This window comes from Mustela nivalis, assembly GCF_964662115.1.
Source record: "Mustela nivalis genome assembly, chromosome: 8".
In the NCBI taxonomy this organism is placed as follows: Eukaryota; Metazoa; Chordata; class Mammalia; order Carnivora; family Mustelidae; genus Mustela; species Mustela nivalis.
The window spans coordinates 17658273-17683279 of record NC_139027.1 but is presented as its reverse complement, the minus strand read 5'-3'; the positions used below and the strand labels follow the sequence as shown (position 1 = coordinate 17683279).

At 34.0% G+C, this 25007-nt stretch overlaps 1 protein-coding gene across 2 annotated transcripts in view; it reads left to right on the top strand.

Moving 5' to 3' along the window:
• ATAD2B (ATPase family AAA domain containing 2B) overlaps positions 1–25007 on the top strand; it is a 151190-nt gene that overhangs the window by 86006 nt on the left and 40177 nt on the right. For both annotated transcript variants that reach the window (XM_082746565.1, XM_082746566.1), the window contains exons 18-19: positions 7567–7753; positions 18491–18676. In XM_082746565.1, the coding sequence (XP_082602691.1) occupies positions 7567–7753; positions 18491–18676 (373 nt within the window). The remainder of the gene's footprint in view (positions 1–7566; positions 7754–18490; positions 18677–25007) is intronic.

Below are 25007 nucleotides of genomic sequence, written 5' to 3'. Positions count from 1 at the left end.
TTATGGTTTTTCTGTTTACATTCACTTTTATTCATATTAAAGCAGCTTTTGTCAGGCACTTTATTGGGGAAACAGCTTTAGTGCTAATGTAATTTTAACTTGAGAGACCAAATAGTTTTCAACTACTAGCAGCTTCATCACTCGCACTTACATAGTTAGCATAGTTATAGGACCAGAATGCTCTGTCAGGTAGGTCTAATAGCACTTTTATTAGAAAAGTCTGGATTGATTGTATGTACTTTTAAATTCTTTTTCAAGATGTTTTGAACAAATTTAAGTCTTCAGCTTGAAGTTTCTCCCATGTAGATTTTGGTGAAATGTTAATTTGATTATTTGCACTGATAAGTCGTATTTTTTATTTTTTAAAATGAGATTAAGTTACTTTCATTTATCCTTTTTTTCTTTTGTTCTTTAACAGCAAGATTCTTCTCTTAGAAACTTTTCCTTCTATTCCAGATCTTTTCTTTTATGTCCTCAGAAACATTTTCTTAGGTTTTTTTTGGTAATTTCATGAATCTATTTTATTGCTGGCTTAGGGAAAACCAAATAATCATTTTTTTTCTGATTCTTACTTGATTACCCTATGTGCATGTGTGTGATTTGTTTAGTTAATTGGATTTGAAATACATAATAGGGGCTAAGAAACTCCCATCAAAGGACTTGTTCAATTTTTATGAGTTAACTCTGTTGTCAGTAAAGTGATAAAGAAATATCTTTGATTTAGAAAACTTTATGTGCAGTTTTGAGGCCGAGTTTTTATTAAGAACGTTCTCTCATTTAATGTATATCATGGTATGGTTTTGTTTGGATTAAACTTTTTGAAGGAATTGGTTTAATTTTAGCTTCTTTTATGTAAAATTTCTAGTTCATGATGTGATTTTTATTTAATAGGGAGACAGCTATATCCTAGAAGTAAGCTTTTTTTGTTTTAGATGTTTTTATAAGTTCCATTCATTTTATTTCTTTTCTTTTTTTTTTTTAATATTTTATTTATTTGACAGAGAGAGAGGGAGAGGGAGAGAGAGAGAGAGAGAGAACAAAAGCAGCGGGAGTGGGAGAGGGAGAGGCAGTCCCGAGCAGGGAGCCTGAGCAGGGAGCCTGATACGAGCTCCATCCCAGGACCCTGGGATCATGACCTGAGCCAAAGGCAGACGCTTAATGACTGAGCTACTCAGGCACCCCCATTCATTTATTTCTTTATTTACTGACCCATTCTCCCAATTTTTATGTGTTTATGCCTGGTACTGTATTAGGTACTGGAAACATAAGCGTGAGTAAAGTAGTTCTTAATCTGGGGAAGTTCTTTTTATTGAGGGTGACAAACATTGTTAAATGGCTGAAATGCTTGATAGCAGAACTAGAAGCTTTCATTGGGAAGTCAAGGAGGATTTGCTCTCCTTCAGAATATGAAGGAATAAGAGTTAGCATCTGATGCTCAATATAAACTAGACATGAGGCAAGTATATAAAGCTTGAAGCTTTATATAGGACTCTCATCAATCATAAAGCATTTGTGGTATCATCATTTTATAGACAAGGAAACCAAAACGCAATGAAAAATAAGTAAATTGCCCATGGTTAAGGTGCTGGAAGGTAGCAGAGTTAGGCTCTGTACTGTTTGTTTCCTAGGATCCAATTTTTTTTTTTTTAAGCTATCTATGGGATTTCCAAATTGATTACTGAGCTTAATAGGTAGATCAGGAATTGTATTTTTTTGGGGGGTAGGTTGGACAGTAGGATTTTCATGCTTTCCAAAAAGTATATACTTTACAATAGAGGCCTTTAATAAAGGCTATCTGTGGGTTTTTGTTGTTGTTGTTGTTGGTTTGGTTTGGCTTTGTGTTTGAACAAGTGTTAGTATGTGTGTATTAATACAGTAAAAGTGCTAGCTAGATAGGTAGAAAGCATGACTTTAATACTGATCTCTGGTAACACTAGCTTGGGCATTGTTGGTGGGTTTCTAATAGGGAATAGTTTCCTAAAACAGTGTTGAAACCTTTATTTAGATTTAAGGTGAAATAGAAATCAAGATATTTAAAGTCTACCAATCTGATAGAAAACCCTTATGATGGAAAATAAGTTTTCTTTCTTACTGTTTATTACCATAAGGGGATTAGAAACAGAGCTTTCTGAGGTTTTCTAAATGAATATAGCTTTGTTTTTTCTGATTAGAAAGATGATATACTCTATAGAAAATTCAAGTAATAAAGAAGAGCATAAAGAAGAAAGTAAAAATTAAAGCCCAAGCACCTGAAGGTAATTTTTGTTAAAGTTTTGGTGACCACACTTCCATATTCTCTCTATGCGTATAGACAGACCCACATATTATTTTATGTAAATTAAAATCCTCCTGTAAGGCTAATGTAACTTGCTTTTTTATCTACTATATTGGGAATGTTATTTTATGCCAGTATATGTTTAATGTCATTCTTTTAAAATAGCTACATAGTATTTTATTTTTGGATGTTCCATAATTTTTATAGCCTTATTAATAAAGATTGAAATTTCCAATTTTTCTTCTTCTATGATAGATATGTGGATCTGGATAGGCATCTTTCTCAGTATACATTTTTAACATCATTATCTGATTCATAGCTTAGGGTAAATTTTAAAAACAGTGATTGCTATGTCAAAGGGTATATACATTTAAAACTTGATACAGGTTTTTAAATTGATTTCTAGAACAGTTGTACCAATTTACATTTTCAGCACTGATATATGAGAGTGTTATTTTTCCTATACCCGTGTCAGTTCTGAACACTGCCTTTTTAAATCTTTGCCAACCAGATAGATGAAAATAATATCTTCTTGCTTGTTTGAATCATTCATTTGTTCTTTCATATTTACTCATTCAGATATTTTGTCAAAGTGCCCATCATGTGCCATATGTTGTCCTAGGTACTTGAAAATGTCCGTGAACAAAATGGACAAAGACCCCTGACCTCATTCAGCTTTTGTTTTAGATGGAGATAGATAATAAAACAAGTGTAATAGACAGATAAAGTATTAGAAGATACACACTATGAAAAAAATTTAGAGAATGCTTAAGAGGTAAGGGAGTCCTTGGGAGTGGGACGAGTTGCAGAATATCCTTGGATATGTATTTTAGCATGTATGTGACATAATTGCCAAATTTAATTTTGGAAAATTTTGCTTTTTTCCATTGCCACTAGTCATGAGAAAACCAATTTTCCCAACATCTGCTTGCTAATGGTACTAAAATGAATTCTTATCAGTCTAACAGATGACAGATGATTTCATTATTTTCATAATTTTTTCATCTCTATTAATAACTACCAAGTCTCTCCTCTGACCTATAACTACCAAATCTTCCTCCCTTTCTTCCAAGATTTATTTATTTATTTGAGTAGGGGGAGGGGCAGAGTGAGAGTCCTAAGACTGTGCTGAACATGGAGCCTGGCACAGGGCTCAGTCCCATGACCCCAAGATCAGGACCCAAGCAGAAATCAAGAGTCGGAAAGCCCAACCAGTTGTGCCACCCAGGTGCCCCACCAAATCTTTCTTAAGCCAACATTGGTCTTGAGCTTTAGACTGTCTCTAGCTGCCTGTTGCCCTTAGTGTGCCACATATCTTTCAGAAAGTACTGCACTGTGTCTTCCCGTCTCCTCCTGTGAGTCTGGTGAGCTACCACCCGTGCAGGTGTTAGGACTAGAATTGGACATCATCCTCAACTCCTTTCTCTCTTTGCTCTGTATCTAATCTGTTCCTTCTCATTTCCTCTGACACTGCTCTTATCTAGATTATCATTAACATCTCATACCTGGTTTATTACTGCAGACTCCTAACTGATCATCTTTCCTCCTGTTTTGTCTTCTTTTAAACCTTTTCCTCTACTGACATAGTGATCTAGAGTTATCTTCTGAAAACATGTGTATGATCATATCACTTCCCCTACTTAAGCTAATGTTTTCTCAGTAATTTCAGTGTACATTCCAAACTTTTAAAAAAATTTTTAAAAACTTTTAATTAATATATAATGTATTATTAGCCCCGGGGTACAGGTCTGTGAATCACCAGGTTTACACTTCACAGCCCTCACCATAGCCCGTACCTTCCCCAGTGTCCATAATCCAACCTCCCTCTCCCTACCCACCTCCTCCCAGCAACTCTCAGTTGTTTTGTTAAGAGTCTCTTATGGTTTGTCTCCCTCCCGATCCCATCTTGTTTCATTTATTCCTTTTTTACTCCCCAAGCCCCCCATGTTGCCTCTCAGCTTCCTCATCAGGGAGATCATATGATAATTGTCTTTCTCTGATTGGCGCATTCCAGACTTTTAACATGGTTTACAAAGCCCTTCTTAGCTCTTCATCGTCTGATTCTCCTTCCCTCTTCTCCTCCCTAACCCTAGAATCTTTACCCATACATTGCCCTAAAACCTTAAAAGAAGCTAAATGTATGAACTATTACTCCAAAGGGCCAGGGGCTGCCTTTGATCCTTTGTATATCCTGTTTTTATTTCTTCAATAAAATTTGTCCTTTCTACCGATAGCCTGTTGAGTTCGTGCTTTGGTAACACTTTCCAGGAAACCCTTTTGTCTCTAATTGAGGTCTCTCATAGCATTCTGTACTTAAACAGTGCTGCTTGTTAACCACACTGGATTTTATTAGTTGTTTATTTCCTTTTACCACTTAATACTATTCAAGTATGAGCTCTGTGATAACTGGTGGTGTTAGGTATCCAGGGCTGAGGAAGCATTCTCCAGTTATTAAATGAATGAACATTTTGTTACATTATTATTTTCTTTTTGAAAATTTTAAATTAACATATAATGTATTATTACTATTTTCTTTTTGAATTATCTGTTTATGTCCTTTGTCCAGGAAGCTGTTTTCTGTTAAAACACTATAAGCATAAGTTCTTTATACATTAAGAACTATTCTTTTTAGTGGCAGATTCTTTGTCTGATTTAGTTTTTTGCCATTTGGTTCAGATTGTAATTTTCGAGTTACAGAAGTTTGTAGATTTTTTATGAGTTACAAGTATATGAATCTCTTGTTTTTTTGAATTAATTTTCTGTGAAATGAGGATCTGAATCTTCCCTTTTTAAAAACAATATAATTCATCTCTATTCCATTTATTTTTTATGCTTATTATCTTATATGAAATTCTTTGAACTATAGTGACTTGGTTCCTAGAGTGCCTGTTATGTTCTGATCTGTGTTTGTTTTGTTTGGTATAGTCTACATTATATCCTATTATTCCATTGTAATATATTTCAATATAAAGTAGAGTACATCCTAACACAGTGGTTCAGCTTAGCAAGTATATGGACCTGAATGAAAATTTGAAGTCTTTCACCACTCATTTGTATAGTCTCATACCTGACTTCTTTGAGTCTTGGTTTCCTCATCTGTTTAGTAAGAGGAAGCTATGTATTTCATAGAATTGCTGAGAAAATTAAAGCTCTATGAAGTACTTATTTCTAAAACATGTTTAAATGTTCTGAAATTGGAGCTAGCACACTTAATCAAAATTTTCTTGATGTTCTTACTTGATTATTCTTTCAGAAGATATTATAAGTTTTAAATCTTTCTGTCTTCCTCAAGTTTTTTTTTTTTCTTAGATTTTGATGTGACTATTTTAATTTTTTTCTCATTTTTAAATTCTAGTTAGTTAGCATTTAGTGTAATATTGGTTTCAGGAGTAGAACTTAGTGATCATCACTTACATATAAAACCCAGTGCTCAATACAACCCTCCCTCCCTAACCATCACTCATCTAGCCCACCCCCCACCCACTTTGCTCCATCAATCTTCAATTTGTTCTCTATAGTTAAGTCTCTTATGGTTAGCTTCCCTCTGCCTTTTTCCCCTTTCCAGTTTGCTCATCTGTTTTGTTTCTTAAATTCCACTTATAAATGAAACCATATGATATTTGTCTTTCTGTGACTGACTTCGCTTAGTATAATACACGCTAGCTCCATCCATGTCATTGTAAATGGCAATATTTCATTATTTTTGATGGCTGAGTAGTATTCCATTGTGTATAGATACCACGTCTTTATCTATTTATTGGCATTTGGGCTCTTTCCATAGTTTGGCTACTGTTGATAAGGCTGTTCTAAACATAAGGGGTGCATATGTCCCTTCAAATCTGTATTTTTGTATCCTGTGGGTAAATACCCAATAGTGGAATTGCTAGATCTCAGGATAGTTCTTTTTTTTTTTTAAGAACCTCCATACTGTTCTCCAGAGTGGTTGCATCAGTTTGTATTCCCACCAACAGTGTAAGAGGGTTCCCCTTTCTCCACATCCTTGCCAACATCTGTTGTTTTCTGTGTTGTTAATTTCAGCCATTCTGACAGGTGTGAGGTGGTATCTCATTGTGGTTTTGATTTATATTTCTCTGATAATGAGTGATTTTGAGCATCTTTTCATGTGTCTGTTGGCCTTAATATGAATATTTTAAATGTATGAAATAAAATACTATAAACTATAGTTAACACTAAATGGGTTAGGAAGAATTGACATCTTGATATTCAGGCTCATTATGTATATGTACTTTTACAGTTTTGCTAAGAATATTTAATTTTGTTTGTTTTATTTTATTTTTGCATTTGTAAATAGGACCTCCTTTCCTTCCTTAAATTAGTTATTGATGGTATTAGGATCTGTTTTGATTTTTCTATTTTTGTCTTCTGAATTGTTACTTCTGGTAGGTTCTGACAGTTACTAGTTGATTCTTTTAGTTGCATTATTTTAGTGATAATCATATCCTTTATGAGTAACAGTGTTGTCCTTATTTATTTCTATTCCATTTTTTATTTGCTTTATTCTTATTGCATTACTTAAATTTTCCTGCATTATCTATAGTGATAGTAGATGAACTTGTTTCATTTATCATTTTAATGGTGCTGTAGAATCTTGAGAACACAAGTTGAATTTAGTTTAATATATTTCCCTAAATTTGCTTTCTCTGTTGTAGATCTTTAGGTATTATGTATTCAGGTATGGGCGTTTAGTTTTTATTGGCTGAAAAACCAAATTTTCCTGCCACGGAGAAAGTCCCACATTTTTTTTCTATCTTAAAAATTGTGGTAAAATATACATAAAATTTAGCATTTTAACTTTTTAAAAAAAAAGTCTTACATCTTGGATGATATTCAGATATACCAACTTATTTGTTGAAGTGGAACTCTTACATTGACCTTAATAATTAATAGTGTCACTAATGCTTAGTGTCTGAAGCATTTTCCATGTTAATGCATATGATAGGATGAATACCCAGGTATTTTTACATAGTTTTAGAATGAATTTTTAAGCTTTGCGCAGTGGCAGTATCGTAGCCAATGAGGTTTATCCGAGGCGCGATTATTGCTAATAGAATGAATTTTTATACTTTTACATCTTGGTTATTACAAAAGTCAGAGAAAAATTTTTAGAAGTATAATTAATGAAAAATGATTCACTGTACTTAAATAAGGATAAGAGAAAGTTCTGTTAATTTGGAGTTACATTTTTAGTGTAATTATTTTGCCTAATATTTCATACTGATTGTCAGAGTGTATGGTTTTGGAATAATTATCATGTCTTACATGTATTGCAGGTCACCATATCATCAGCCAACCTCTTACAGGCCAAGATTATTGCTGTCTGGAGAACGGGGCTCAGGTCAAACTTCTCACCTTGCTCCAGCACTTTTGCACACTCTAGAAAAGTTCTCTGTGCACAGACTAGATCTCCCAGCACTTTATTCAGTTAGTGCCAAAACACCTGAAGAATCATGTGCACAGGTAGGTTTGTACCAAATCAGAGTACTTCCAGCTTTCTTATTGTTGTGTCTCTGTAGTGTTTATAGATAAAGATTTTTCAAAGAACAGTAATGTGAATATTAACTTTCTGTTGGTTATTCATTAACATTCAAATATTAAGGCCAAGCATCCTTTTGATATATATCATGCTTAAATGTGAGCTCATAGATTTCGCCATGATATTTCATTCTTTTCTTAAATTTTAATACCCTCTTTCTTATATTGAGGTTCTGTTAAACACTGTAGAAAGTAAGTTTCTTTTGCCTTTTTCTTATCCTCTTTTCAACACTGTGGTTTCAGAGCCTTTCTAGACTTCTGTCTGTACTTGGAGCCTTACTGAAGGGGAAATGATAACCAATTTGAAATGTCAGGTTTTAAAATTAATGTAGAAAATGATAGCAATTTAAACATTATATATATTTGTGTTAGTAGTCAAGTGTGTTTGTATATTTCATTTTCAACTGCTTTATGTTTGCTGATTTGTGAAGTGCAAAGTTCTAGTGGGGCTGTTTGTATTTCTTGAAGTTTTACTATATAACTATGAATTTAAGTGTGTCATGTTGGAACTAGAGGCTAGGGGAATACGTTTTTTGAGCCAAGGGACCATGTCTTCACTATTTCTATGTCTCTGACACAGTGCCTAGCTCATAGTAAGTGCTCATTAAATGTTTAATGTTTCTTACAAACAAATGAGAGGAATGTCACTTTCTACTTCGATATATAGCCTACTTTTGACATTAGGAGTAGTAACATTTAAGAGCATTGCACATAATTTTTTTGTTTTTTTTTTTAAGATACATTTTATAAATACTTAATAGCTACATATATACTACTTAATTGAAAACTATTCTGTACCTTGTAGCAAGAAGTAGGTATTTTTTAAAAATAGTCAACAGTATTGGTTTCATTTCTTTTTCACTTACAGCTGCCTGGGTATCAACATCTTAGCAGTACTTCACTACTTAGAAAACCCTTTTTCCCCAAAACCCACGGCTTAAATTGAAACCTATATACTAGTAATTTGTTCCAAGTTTTATACATTTAACTGGTCCTGGCTGTATATATTTGTTCATATTTTTCCTTTTTAGTGATACAAAACGATTGTAGTTTGTATGCAAGTAAGAGAATTACTCAGTATCGTTAAAAATAAATCCAGGGGAGAGAGAATCTAAACAGACACTAAGTGTGGAAGAAGAAATTGAGTATCAAAAAAGCACCAAATCCAGATAGTTTCGTGGTTAAATTCTTTTAATCTTAAAGGATAAGATCATTTTAATGCTGAACTAAAATACAGAGAAAACCCTAAGACTGATCTCACTTAGGCAATGGTCATAAAGTAAATACTACAAATGGATTCTAGTAGCACATCAAAAGAGTAACATACCATTATTAAAGTATGCAAAATTGATTCATTTAGACATTGAGAGATATAAATATTGGAACAAACACATTGAAGTTATAAATATTTGTCTGTGATACGGTTGTATATTTAGAAAACTTATAGGAGCTACTGAAAAATTACTGGGGACATTAAGAGAATTCTGTAAGGTAGACATGTTCAGAGTTAATGTAAAATAGTTTTCAAGTTAGAAATGTAGTAGAAGAAATAGTCCCATTTAAAATAGTTACGAAGTTTACTTAGAAATTAAACAATTAATTCTCATAGTCTAAAAGAAGAAAACTAAAGATTCAGTGAATAGGACAGTTGAATAAATAAAAAACATACTTTGTTTTTTAATTACTGTACTTCAATTCAAAGGATGTACTCAATTTAAATTGCAAATTGATAAAATATCAGCTACTTTGCTTATTGATTGTAGCCTTGGAGAAATTGTTTACTTCTTTGAGATTTAATTTTTCTCATCTATGAAATGAAGTTAATAATGCTACATAAGGTGGTTGTAATTATTAAAATAAGCTCATCCAGTAAGGATGGCATATAGTATCTAGTACCTGTTAGCTGTCATTTTATTTATTACTACTCCTACAGCTTCTTTGCACAGCTGAGAACTGGTAAGACTCAAAATTGTAAAGTTGTGAGTTCTTTTTTAAATCAATGTATAAATTAAATGAGATCTCAAGTATAATATACTCACAGTTGAAGTTGTGTTTCTTCTAGAAAATAAATACGAGCAGTGCCTGGGTGGCTCAGTTGGTTAAGCATCTGACCCTTGATTTCAGCTCATGTCGTGATCTCAGGGTTGTGAGATTGAGCCCCACCCACATCAGGCTCTGTGCTTAGTGTGGAGTCTGCTTAAGACTCTCGTCTCTCTGGCCCTCCCCACTGCTTGTGCACATGCTCTCTCTCTTAAAAAAAAAAAAAAAAAAGAAAAAGAAAAAGAAAAGAAGGAGGAGCATAGCAAGGACAGTTGTAGAGGGTAAAAGAAAGAATGAAGGGAGCCCTACCAGGTTTTTAAAAATGTAATGGAACATGGTAATAATATGTACCTGTGCAGGGACCGACAAAGTATTAGAAGAGAGCATGAACACTTAGGCCTGTGTAGAAATGAGAATTTAGTAGCTGATGATGATTATTGTATGACAGTGGCGAGGATATGATGATAATAGTGATGACATTTGATATTATGGAATAGATGAATTACTTAATAAGTGGTCTTGGAAAACTGTCTGACTCTATGAGGGGAAAAAGAAAAAGGAAGCAAAACTGGATTTCCTACCGTTTTTTGTGGCCTCCACATAAACTCTAGATTATCAGTGAACTGTAAAAAGAGAATACACAAGGTCAATATATTTATTATCTTGAATATGAGGAAGTAGTTTCTAAGCAATGAACACGAGCTAGAAAACATAAAGATATGAATAAATTTTACTTTATGTAATTTAAATTACACATGGCAGAAATAATTGTTTTATAAAATTAATAGGCACAACCTGGCAAAAAAGTATATTTGTAACACACATTTCAAGGGTAAGTTTCCTAAATATGCAAAAATACGTTAAAATCAGTAAGAAGGAATGACAGTTACAACCCAATATAAAAATTGGCAAAATAGCATGCCATTTATAGGAAGAAAAAAATAGAAAAAGCAACCAGTAGAAGTTTGAAAAGATTCTTAGTCTCACTTATTGCTGAAGAAATGCAAATTAAAGCAACAGGAGGGGCATCTGGGTGGCTCAGTGGGTTAAAGCCTCTGCCTTCGGCTCGGGTCATGATCCCGGAGTCCTGGGATCGAGCCCCACGTTGGGCTCTCTGCTCAACAGGGAGCCTGCTTCCCTTCCTTTCTCTCTGCCTGCCTCTCTGCCTACCTGCGATCTCTGTCTGTCAGGTAAATAAATAAAATCTTTAAAAAACAACAACAACAGGATACTACTTTGAAACAACTGTCTGGTTTATAAAAATAAAAAGCTTGGAGGTTCCTAGGTGGCTCAGTCAGTTAAGCATCTGCCTGTGGCTCAAGTCATGATCTCAGGGTCCTGGGATTGAGCCCCACGTCAGGCTCTCTGCTCAGTGGGGAGCATGCTTCTCAACTTTCCGGAACTCTGTAACTCGCCCTGCTTGTATGCTCTCTCTCTCTCTTTCTCTCTGACATAAATAAATAAAATCTTGGGGCGCCTGGGTGGCTCAGTGGGTTAAAGCCTCTGCCTTCGGCTCGGGTCATGATCCCAGGGTCCTGGGATGGAGCTCCACGTCGGGCTCTCTGCTCGGCAGGGAGTCTGCTTCCTCCTCTCCCTCTGCCTGCTTCTCTGCCTACTTGTGATCTCTGTCTGTCAAATAAATAAATAAAATCTTCAATAAATAAATAAATAAATAAATAAATAAAATCTTTTTAAAAATTAAAAAAATGAAAAGATTGATGATGGTGATTTTGGAGTAAGATTGGCACTGCCTTTTTTTTTTTTTTTTATTTTTATTTTTAATTACATACAACTTTTGGCCCAGGAATTTTACATTAAAGAATTTTTCCTAAAGATGTTTTAGTTGTAAATAGTCTCTGCTGGATGTATAGGGACATTTACCACATCATTGTATAGCATTGCCAAACTAAATAAGACCCAACAAACTAAATGTCCTTTAATGGGGATGGTCTATGACAAATTATGGTATATCCTTTTGTACTATGAGGCCATTAACAAGAAGGTGATAAATTTACATAGGAGTATATGTGAAAGGAGATATTTATAAAAAAAGCAAGTTGTAAATCAGTTTATCAAAATAAGATCTTTGTGTAAAAAAAACCTTAAAAAATTTATATCCGTGCTTATATATAAGTAGAAATTTTGTCCAAGAATAACCTAAAATACATAGTAACTATTACTTTGGCTTGGGGGAAGGAATATGGAGAGTTGGGAATGAATATAACTTTGTCATTTTAGTTTACACTCTGCTGTACAGTTTGGATTTTCTTTTTTTTTTTTGATACGTATACTTGACAGTATCAAGCAAACTAAAGATAAAATAACTTTGGAAGAGGATCATTTTCAGAGTGAGAGGGTATTCTGTCTATAGTTGTTCTTTATGGGTTATATGTGTATGTACATGGTAATAAATCCATTACTGACATAGGTGAGGACATACTTAGGAAGCATTGTAGTAAACTATATATTGGTGTATCTGGGATCCTAGGATTTTTTTCTGCATTCTGGGCATCATTGGGCTAAATTTGAATTCTGACTGTATACTCTTAGGTCTCTTTCTCATTTCTTGTCTTTTACTACTTTTTATTGTGTTCTTGGAGAGGATGGAGAAGGGTGTCCTTTGGTAGTGGAAGAGAACAAAAACTTAACATTTATTGTGTTGGTTTATTACATTGCATTTAGTAGATACGGCATCTCATCTTTGCTTTTGCCTCCAAGGTCCTCGGTTAGAGGTAGAGCTTATTTGTGAATGACTACATCTGATTTTCCAGTCTGCCCAGTGACTGAGTAGAATTTTGTAGATATGTTAGCTAAAACTGAACATTGGCCAGACACCGGATAAACTGTCCTGGTTGATCCCTGATTATTTGTATCTTAAATACATATTTAAAGTTATTTTAAACTTGCAAAGATATTACTGTCTCTTCTAAAAAATCCAAAAGGAGACTATTACATTATAAATTTGAGGAATTTATTTTTCTTAGTTTGTGGAGCTGTTAGTGGGTATAAGAAGGTATAAAATTCCTGGGAAAGAGAGCATACTAGTCAGGGACTAAAATGCTGGAAAGAATAAAACCCTCTTCCCTCTCTTCCTTTTTTCTATATTCCCTTTCTTCCCTTTTCCCTTACTTTCTTGAGAGCTAGTCTTTCTGTAGGCAGTATTATCTCTAAATAGATGTGGTTTAGTCTGTGGCAAATTCTTCTTCTGTGCTTTTGCTCTTTTCCCCAGCCTTTAAGATACTTAATCTAAATTAAATTGGATTATTTAATAATGTGACACAAACATGAAAGTTAATCTTAAAGGAAAGAAATCTTAAATCACCTTTAAAGGGCTGTATTTATACATGTGGTAAAATGGAACATGGGAAGAACCCAGTTTATATTTCTTCATACATGTTTAATTCTGTGTCTGTTTTTTGTAAAACCTGTGCACACACATATATATATGAAAATCTTCCTTTTTTCCTTCATACCGCCTCACCTGATGATGAGTATTACAAATTGTGTGAAAACAGTAGAGGATTAGTGTCTACTATAGGGTTTTCTCATTGTTGATTAAGATTTAGTGAGTATTAATAGTTGTCTGGGAGTACTTATTAAAATTTCTGATTCCCTGGCTCTACTCCCAGGGTTTCTGATTCCTTAAATTTAGGGTGAGCCCTGGGAATCTGCACTTTAAACCTGCATCTGGGTGTTACTATTCTAGGGCTGAGTAGATCAATGTAGTACTTTGGCCAATCACTGGAACTAGGTATTTATTACAGAAAACAATTGCCAGAGTTCATAAAGTGGTTCTGTGTGTGTGTGTGTGTATGTGTGTGTGTGTGTGTGTGTGTCCCCGTATCTCTCTCTCTCTCTACCTACCTACCTACCTGAGTGTTGTATAGTCTTCCAAAGGCTTTGCAAGGAAAATAGAAAACCCTGGTGTAGCCTGGAAGATTTATGATTGTTCCATTAAATTCACAAGTAATTATTGAGCCCTGCAATAAGTTTGGAGATGTTAGAAGCTACACTAAAAGACTTACCTGTATTAACACTCTTAAAAAACTCGTAGCTATGATTCTCCTTTTCTGACACCTTCAAATATATATATATTTTTTGCTTTTTGTATTATTTCTGCTATTGATTAAGGAAAACCAGGATTGATGAGTGATTCATATTTTATCTTTTTCAGTAATTCAGAAGTATGATTGATTTGATAAATTTATATATTATCTGTCAGAGAGTTTGGAGTTTGGATACTGTATGGTGTTTCAAATGGTCAATAAGGATTTTTTTTTTTTTTTTTTTTGGTGAAAATTTTAGTGTATTTCTTTTCCCAGGAAGAAATTGTATTTGGAAATGTTCAGGGGAAATCCTTTTTGGTTAAATAGCCTGAAGGAATTTAGATACTTAACCTATGTGTATCTTTGGATGCTGTTGTGTTTGTGCATAAGGGTTTCTGGATTTCTCCATAGCAGTCTGTGTATACTTTGGATACTCTTGTGTTTGTGCACATGGGTTTCTGTGTATTACCATAGCAACAATTTTCTTTTTCTTGAGTTGTAAACAAATTAAATTTTCGTAGTCCAGCGTTTATCACATCTACTGAAATTCTTGACGTTCTTAGGCAATGAAAATAACAAAAGGAATTCGAGTGATTTAATTTTCATAAATGTTTCTTTATATTACAATCATCATATAGAAATATACTAGAAATATACTCTAGTATATTTAATAACAGGCTGATTTTGTATGCTTGTAAAGAAATCAAGCACTTTATTTCTTGAATCTTGATCCTAGACAGTGCCTCCTTTTCACAGAGATGCTTGATAAATCCTAAGTAGATAGAATATAAATGGAGTCAAGTGATACGATATGAAGTTATTTGTAATGCAGATATGTTATTTATTATAATATTTTGTGATAGCATGGTATAACGAATTAAATAAACTTAACAGTGCATTTTAATAGTGCTTTATAAAAAGCGAGAATATTTTAGCCCCCAAGATTTTTCTTTTACCTATGTTTTATAAATTATAGCAGAAGAGCAAGACAGATTCTAGAAATTTTGATGACAAAAAGTTGTTTCCCTCTCTCTTATATAGCCCCTTTTAGGAATGTGAGGGCTGTACTAGCTTGGAGCTTTCTGCTTCATTCACATTTGTATTTAAAATTACTCTAGGGTGCCTGGGTGGCTCAGTGGGTTAAGCCGCTGCCTTCGGCTCAGGTCATGATCTCAGGGTCCTGGGATCGAGTTCCGCATCGGGCTCTCTGCTCAGCAGGGAGCCTGCTTCCCTCTCTCTCTCTCTGCCTGCCTCTCTGTCTACTTGTGATTTCTCTCTGTCAAATAAATAAATAAAATCTTTAAAAATAAATAAATAAAATTACTCTAGTTTCCCGTTTCTAAAGAAAGTGGCTTGTTACGGGCTGTATAGTCTTAGTTTTCAAAATACAGTAAATTTTCATGCACTACACAATTTAATTTGCTGGCTAAAATACTGACTTTAAAGTTTAGCTTTTGAGGTGATAAGAACTCTTTCAAATATAGGTGCACTTTATGTAATTAGTGCCTTCTTATATGGATACTTTTAACTTCAATGGCCTGATTTTTTCTCTTTCATATCTTTAATATTCAGAGGAAGTAGTTTGTGATTTTTTTTTAATAAAGAAGTTTTTAAAAACTTACATAAGGGACCATGACGTCTGGGGCAAGAAAAGGCCAGAAGGAAATAGAATATATTGTTTAAAGAATCAAAATGAACAGTTCACATACATTGGTGTTTGTTCATTTTATTTGTGCAAGAGTGCTGGTCATGTCAGAGGTATTTTGGAACGGTTGGTTCAGTAATTTGGCCTACTGTCTTTTTTTCTCTATAACAGTTTTTCTGTTTTCTACTACACCTTGCACATCCACCAATCCAAGACACCCTATAGGTGAGTATTTTTCTAGTTATCAAATGGCATCACTTGTTCCCAAGACAGTTGCCGCTTCACTAAAACTAGGCTTTATTTTTCTACTCTGAATCTGGTTAATTAATTTCACAGAGTGTATCTTATTCCACAACTTTAAAAGTTACCAGCAAACTGCTGAAGAACGGTTTTTACATTATGGAAAAATCACGATAGAATTAAACTTTTTTTCTGAATTTTTAAATACTGTTTTTAGACTATTCTTTTCGAATTTTCATTACAAAAAGCTGGAGAATTAGAACAGGTTGGCTATATGTTTAAAGAAAATATGAAAGTTTAAATATTCTGAGGTTACATGGGGTAAGAAATTAAAAGTAACACTTGTTTTATTAGTGCTTTTGAAGTTTTCTAGAAATTAAGGATGTTTTTGCTGTAAAGGTTTAGGAGAGAAATTTTGAAAATAGCCCCTGGGTATTGATACTGCATGTAGTTGGATTAATTATAAAATCAGGTAATTATATATTCATGGACCAGAAAGCCTAAGCCTTTTTAATTTTCTGTATTTGTTTTAGGCTTTTTTCTTTCTGGCTTTTCCCCGTTTAGCTTTTAAAATGCAATTTTTAAAAGTTCTACTGATAAAGATACTTTCCTAAAGTCTTTGGAAATAAGTTCAATAGGATATCGTATTCACTTTGTTAATTTGGGGAGAATTGGATGAAGAGAGGAAAGAAATAGAAAAAAAAAAAAAAAAACCAACCCCAAAACCCCTCAACTCCTTTAGAGTTGGTGATGCTTTTGTTTCTAGTTCAGCCTTGCAAAGGAGTTTAAAACACCTGTAGTACTGCGTTATTTAACTTCTGGCTCTGTAAAGTTTTTTATTACTTAACCTTCTGTTGTTTTGCCCTTATTTTTTCATACTTATAGCAGCTAGATGTTCTCAACACATATTTCTGGAAAATCTAACCTACAAGTATTAGAATGAAAGGCTACATTTTATATTTTTTAAAGGCATGTTTTCTCATTTCTCCTTGGGCATGTGGTAACTTGCATGGCTGAATTAGGTGGTTAGTTTTGTGAGGTTTCTCAGTAAGCTGTATAGCGCATTAGTCTTTTTCATGTAATCACACTTTTTTCCCTGCTGACTCTTCCTGGTTTTACCAGCACAGAATGGGAATTGGAAAAACAAAAGGCATTGGTCACTGTCTTACACATACCATCCCTGATTTGGGTGGCATGTAACAATTTTTTTTTTGTGGGGGGGATTAAATGCCTCACTTGCCTTTGTGCTCCTGTGTGGTTCCTTCCTTTTGCCAATATTTATGCTTGTTTTTCTCTTATGAATCTTCTACAAGAACTTTGGAAAACAATAATCCTTGGATTTTCAAGATCCAGGATAAGAGGGTGCGTGTTTGCAGAAAAGGTCAAAATTTGAGAGTCCTGGAGTTGTACTGTACAACTGTTCTGGATTGGTGGATATGCAAATGTTAAAGGAAGGGAAGGAGCAAATATTACTTTTGATGTGAGTGATCATAATATCTACATTTCCAATTTGGGGGAAATTTTTATTTCAGCATTTTCCATCTGGTTTATTAAATTGGCAGTACATTTTATTTTACACAGAATGTTTAAGCTTTATAAAATGTAGCATTTGAAAAATTCATGCAAGTGGCAGGCTTACTCATTAAAGAAAAATAATCATTTTGATTCTTAGGAATGTTTCTAACAGTCCTGATCATTTGGAATATTAGATAAAAAAAAAACTAGATAATTATTTCCCTATCTTGCACATTACACAGGTTAATTGAAGCGTGTTTAAAATAAGGCAAAGTAGTAGAGAATTTTAGAAATAGAATTCTGAAATTGGAGAAAGATATTTACATTTATTCTTTCACTTGAAAGAAGAGATGCCATATTAACCCACCAGAATTTGTTGATGGGCTGTTGAGCTGTTGTTGATACATACGTAAAGGGCAGTAGTTCTGCTTGGCAGCTTACTAATAGCCAACCTGGTCCTTATTGGCGTATGTTGGCAGAGTGCGACTGAATCTACGGTTAGGACTCTCTTTAACACCCGAGGAAACTTTAGTTTGTATTTTCTGACAATGGGAGTGTCTCAGAACTTTTTGCTAATTTATTTACTGCTCTTTAGCGATGTGAGGGTATTTTGTGACTACTTTATGGAGGATTGAATTAAGGTAATAGGAGGTAAACAAGTGGTTCAGCAGGTAGTTCATTAATTTTAAGCTCTAGGGTGGTACATTGTGGTAAAAATGTTTGTTTAATTCATATATTTAGTGATTTTAAGGAATGTGCACAAACTTGGAAACTATGTCTTCCTTCTCTTCTTTGTGCTTACTGATACATCATTCTGACACGGGTGACATAGAGGTGCATGTTTATCTCTTTATTTGCAGCATATTTTATACTGGTGTTTTGCTTTATTATCTTTACTTAATAAGTGGAGCAATTTGATACCTTTATACTATCAATAAATACTGAATAGGAACAACAAAATGGCAAAAAACCCACACCCTTCTTTTTTTAGGTGGGGCAAGGGTAGATAGAAGATATTATGTGAGACTTGTATATCACATCTTGAAAGGCTTAAATATTTGAGCTAAGAATAATTGCAGTAACAGGCCTGACACATTTCATGTATTTGGGGGTTGCTGAGTAAACTTTAGAATAATATCAATTTGAATTTTTAATGCCAGTTCTTTCCTTAATTAGATTTTTCGTGAAGCTCGAAGAACAGTACCTAGTATTGTTTACATGCCTCACATTGGTGATTGGTGGGAAGCCGTCAGTGAAACTGTGAGAGCTACTTTTCTGACATTGCTACAAGATATACCATCATTTTCACCTATATTTTTATTGTCTACCTCTGAAACCATGTACAGTGAACTGCCTGAAGAGGTAAGAACTGATTAAATATTTACCTTATAGTTTCAAAATAGTTGATCTTGTAAATTGGACACATTTAATTTATTTAATAAATTTAACTTATTTAACAAAATAAATATTGTTTAGATTCATGCTTTGGTTATACCACTTATTAGCTCTGTGATTCAAGAAAGTTAGTTAATGATTTAAGTTTCACTTTCTTTTTTGGGACTAATGATAGATTTGTCACTGTTACTGTGAAGATTGAGAAAATTTATGTTTAGACCAGAGCCCAACATATGTATGATATGTACTATAAAGGCCTAAGCTGTATAACAGTTAGTTCCATTACAATTAATCTTCTTGTTCTTACTGTCTGGTAGATTGTTTGCTGGGACTCGACCTTTTAGTTCTTTCCTTGGTAGCATTATTGTTAATTTGACTGTCAATTCTGCTGTGTGTAGTTTTCAAATCTGGTATTTAGTTTTTGAGTTCAAAGCCAACTCATTTTATGTATTAGAAACAAAGGTAAAATCACAGAAAAAAAATAGTCAACTTGTGAATGAAATTGATTTTTAAAAAATTGTGTTTTTAACACCCTAAGCTTACTAGGTCTTGAAATGATCACCTTTAGAAATGCTTAGAAATATTTTGTCTAGGTGACAGTTTATATGAAAGTTTTGCGTGTTTTAAATGCTATAATGTAAACCTTGATTATGTAGAATTTTATGATTAAGATACCTGTTTACTGAGGTCTTTTTGTTTAGCACTTGTTAGCTGTCTTGCTGATTTTGTAAGTAAATATATTAAATTTAGAATAATTGATTTTTGGTTATTCAGAATATGATATTCTTTTTTTTTTTTTTTAAGATTTTATTTATTTATTTGACACAGAGAGAGAGAGAGATACCACAAGCAGGTAGAGAGAGAGGGGGAAAGCAGGCTTCTGGCTGAGCAGAGAGCCCGATGTGGGGCTTGATCCCAGGACCCTGAGATTATGACTTCAGCCAAAGGCAGAGGCTTAACCCTCTGAGCCACCCAGGTGCCCCCTGATATTCTTAATCACAATTAATCACATTTTTTTTTATCATAGGGGCCAAAAGTTTAGTAGAATGCTATATGTAGTAAGAATAAGAAAAATGAAGTTGTACCAACTTAGTAGTCTTTCAATTTTAGATAAACCTTTGACCCTAGAATAGCCTCAGTTGCCTCATCTATAAAATGTGGGTAACAGACAGACTTCTTGGTGTAAGATGGTATATGTGAATTTATGTTGGAAATCACAGAGCTATAAAATGCTTAGTATTATAAAGTAGGTATGTACTTGAAATTGATTTAAATGGTTTGAACCTGAACATAACCTAGAAGCCACTTTTAAAAATTAGATCCTCACTGTGAAGTAGTTTCATTATAATTTTCTAAGAGATAAAGAAAATCTGGGATAATTGAGGGTTCTTCTTAGGAATATATAATTAAGTGTTCTTTTCCTTATATTGTCTGAAAAATATGTAAATAAAGGTTTTATGAACCCATTTTTTTGATACAGCAATTTTGCCTACTCCTATTTTCTGTTCACATATCGATTTCATTGTTGGTTTAGTTCTTCTTCTTCTTCTTTTTTTTTTTAAACTAACCTCCATGCCCAGTGTGGAGCCCAAAATAGGGCTTGAACTCACTACCCTGAGATCAAGACCTGAGCTGAAATCAAGAGTTAGACGCTCAACTGGCTGAGCCACCCAGGCCTAACCGTTGGTTTAGTTTTTTAAAGTTAATATTATATCATACAGATTTTCAGTATTGCCATATTGTTGTCATAATTTTTAATGAATTCAGCTTACTCATTATTTGTTTACTAGTACCCTTAATTCCTAGCTAAAATTTTAAAGAGTTATTAATATCGAATCCTGAAATTTCACCTCTTTTTTCCCTTTTGTTTTCTCTGTTCTTTGCCATTATTAACCAAGTAGCTAGTAAAGCTATCATGCATATTCACATTTGTGGGGAGAAGATTATGAGAATTCTTAGACTACTCATTACATAACATGTTTTATACTTACTATTCTTTGGAAATCCTTCACTGCCCCTAAGCCTTTCATTTAAATTTTAGCTTTGCCATTAGAATGCTTGCTTTTGAGGTGACAAACTGAGATAGTAGTGAATAATAGTTAGCACATATTGATAAATATCTGGTGAATAAATGAAAATCATAGTGTTGCAGACTAAGTAACTGTAGGTTAGCAAAGTGCCTGATCTGTAGAATAGACAGTGTGTGGCAAAAAACCCAAGTGATTCTAAAAGAAGGAAACTGCCAGTTACTAGAGTGCCTTAAGAAAATACAGTGGGGGAAAAATAGTGGAACAGAGAATGATAGGGGAAGGGAGGGAAAACTGAATGGGAAGGTCATTAGAGAGGGAGAAAAACCATGAGAGACTCAAGTATAGGAAACAAACAGGTTTGCTGGAGGGGAGGTGAGTGGGGGTTGGGGTAATGGGGTGATGGACATTAAGGATGCACGGGATGTGATGAGCACTGGGTGTTATATGCAACTTATAAATTATTAAACTCTTTATCTGAAACTAATAGTATATTACACATTGGTTAATTGAGTTTAAATAATATAATAGTGGATAATTTAAAAGTAAAATACAGATTTTAACCTGTCAAGTAGGCAAATATAAAAAGCGGTTGAATAAATCTCTCAAGGGCAGTCTGAGTAATAGATTTAAATATGTACACATATTTTGACTCAGCAATACCATTTATTGAGGTTTATCTGAAGAGTTTTTCACAGACTAACACAAAGATTCAGTGCAGACCACACACAAAAAATATAAAATATCATAGCCTTTATTTCATAGATTGGAAACTGTCATATTGTAGAGAATTGGCTAAATTATAAATTTCTTCCATGAAACACGATGAAACCTTTAAAATATTGATGTAGAAAATAATGTCATGAGGTCCTGGCTCGGTAGAGCATGTGACTCTTGATCACAAGGTTGTGAATTTGAGCCCCATGTTGGGTGTAGAGATTACTTAAAAATAAAATCTTAGGGGTGCCTGGGTGGCTCAGTGGGTTAAGCCTCTGCCTTCAGCTCAGATCATGATCTCAGGGTCCCGCATCAGACTCTGCTCAGCGGGAGGCCTAGTTCCCCCTCTTTGTCTCTCTGCCTGCCTCTCTGCCTACTTGTTATCTCTGTCAAATAAATAAAATCTTTTAAAAAATAAAATAAATAGAACAAAACCAAAAAAGAATTAAGTTACCGTGGGGGTAATGTTTTTGTTTTTAAGATTTATTTATTTATTTATTTATTTTAGAGCGCTTGTGCAAGCAGGTGTGAGGGGTGGGGAGGGACAAAGGGAGAGGGAGAGAACCCCACGCAGACTCCCTGCTGAGCACAGAGCCTGTCATGGAGCTCCATTCCCTGATTCTGAGATCATGACTTGAGCCGAAATCAAGAATCGGATGCTTAACCACTAAGCCACCCAGGCTCCCCCGGGGCAGGGGTAGTGTTTTATTAGTAATATAAAACTACTTTCTTTTTGTGGGACAAAGTAATAATTTCATCTTTTAGAGCTCTTTAGCATTCTCTTGTAGATGTTTCTTTGTAGGTACATCTCTCTCCTAATTCAGTAGTTCCCAAAGTAAAGTTTGTACTTAAGGCAGTACATTGGGATATTGAAAAAAACATTAGAACTTCATTTGTCTTGGGGCGCCTGGGTGGCCTAATGGGTTAGGGCCTTTGCCTTTGGCTCAGGTCATGATCTCAGGGTCTTGGGATCAAGTCCCGCATTGGGCTCTCTGCTTGGCGGGGAGCCTGCTTCCTTCTCTCTCTGCCTGCCTCTCTGCCTACTTGTGATCTCGGTCTGTCAGATAAATAAATAAAAGCTTAAAAAAAAAAAAAAGAACTTCATTTGTCTTCATATTATCTTAAGTATTTTGTGTATATAGGTTTTATAATAGAAAAGATAATATTAGTAGAATAGTATATTTAAATAGTGTGTTAAATAAATGTACCAGAAGAGATATTTTCAGATTTTTTTTACTGATGAGATGTTAGATTAAAAAATTTGGAAATCATTGCTCTAGATCACCTGTTATCCAAGGACTTCTGTGGGCCCCACAAGGCTTTCAGGGAGATGTCACATTCCTCTTTTTTCTAACTACATATCTGCTTGACTATGGATTTTCTTCATGACTACAGTCAAAACAACATGTAACATTGAATGCAGAAGCAGAAATGAAAATCCAGTTGTCTCTCAGTAAGCCAGACATTAAAGAGAGTTGAAGAAATGTAAAACAATGCCATTTTTCTTGTTAAATTTTATTTTATATATATATTTCATATTTTGGAAAATACATTTTTTAAAAGAATATATTTTTCCAAAATACATTTTCAGTGTTAGTATGTAATGGATTTTAAATGAATACATAATTTGGAGTGCTCTTAGTTTTATTTTTAATACATAATTACAGACAGATGTAACCTACATAAACAAGCTCATTAGTTTAATAAGATCCTGAGACCAAAACGTTTGAGAACCTCTGACTTAGACCACAGGGTCTTTGAGAGGAGGGGACTGTCTTACTGGCCTTCACTTCTCTACTTCTTGACACATTGGAATTAGTAAATGTTTGTTGCATAAATTATAGGAATTTACCACTGAATCACCACATTGGTTTGAACTCTTTCTTGTTCAGCCTAATTTCTTTTTTGTTTTTTGCAAATTCTAGTGTAGGTAAATTTACTTTTGTGGACCCTGTAGATTCTTTCTGAGAATAGCTGGAGAATTTTAGTTGAGTTACATGGGAATTACAAATTATTTCTCTTCAGGAGAGTTAGAAGAAAGAATTGAGGATTGAGCATCAGAAGGGACTTTTTTAAACAAGGAAGCAGATAAAAAGTAGAAATATATATAGGAAGGAAAACAAACTTTGGTCAGAAAGAATTGCATTTACATTTCTGAACAGATTCATAGTATGTATTTTGGTATTAAATTATTATGGGCAGGCTCAAGATGATATAATTGAAAATGAATTTTATTTTATTTTTTTGTTCTATTTATTTTAGAGTGGGTGGGGGAGAGGGACAGAAGAAAGAGAATCTTAAGCAGGTTCCACGTCCAGTGAAGAGCCCCATGTGGGGCTTGGTCTCACAACCCTGAGGTGTGACCTGAGCCAAAATTAAGAGTCAGACACTTAACAGACACCCAGGTCCTCCTGGAAATGAATTTTAAGGAAACATCGTATTAGCTACACTTAGGAAAGTAAAGATTACAAGTAGCATTTTGTTATTTCAGTATTTCATGTCTTTTTGTGTCTCTCAGTTTATCATGGGAACTGGGAGTTAAAAATCAATAACTTAAGTAGAGAAATCCAAGTAGGGGCATTGAAAACTCAGATGAATGATTCACATATACAAGAGAAGTATCTTAGTATTGATATTTTTGTTGTATAACAATTACATGATTCTTAAAATTTACAAGGAAAGAGGTTATTGTAAGTCTTTTAAAATTACAACTATCTGCAGTAAATGAGCATGAATTATTACTATGTTAAGGTAAAATGTCAGTTTATTTTTATTTAATGGATTATTTACTTACTTTGTTTTGAGGAAAGCAGGTTTTATTCATGAACACTGTCTTAGGTTCATTTCTGACCTAATTTCCCATTCCTTTTATCTTTGAGATCTTGTGTCTTAAAACATTAATTTTCCCCATTAGAGTCTGAATGAACTCTACCTTTAAAACTGGGGACTGACACCTCTAAGATTTAATAAATGAGGTAAAATGAAAAGATTTTGGTAATGAAAAATTCGCTGCCACTTAGGCAACTATGTCCCGGGCACTTGTAGAAGCCAGTTACATTTATTATCTAACACAAGTTTTTTTAACTGTTCAGTAAGAAAAGCATTACTGTCATTTTCCCATTTGACAGATGAAGAAACTCACAGCTAGTATGGCAGAGCAAAGTTTTGAACCCAGATTTGCCTGATTACAAACATCATGCACTTATAATGCACTGTACTCTATAAGATGCAGAGAGACCATTTCTGGATATTGTGATGAGTGGTCAGGGAAGTAAGTTTTGTATTTATCAAGTTAGAACCATTGTTTATTCTTCAAAAACTTGTTGTGTGCCTATTGTGTGCAATGCACTGTCATAATAAGTGAATTTGTTGAAGGCGGGTCTAGTGTCTGTTTTTCTCATGCTTTCATTCACCGTGCTTAGCTGCTTTATGTGTACACACATACAGAATACTCAGAAACTGACACATAAAATATACATGTACATATTTCCAGTATGGTTAATCTTTATTGAATGAATGAATTAATAAAATAGGTGAAAAACCAAAAGATAGCC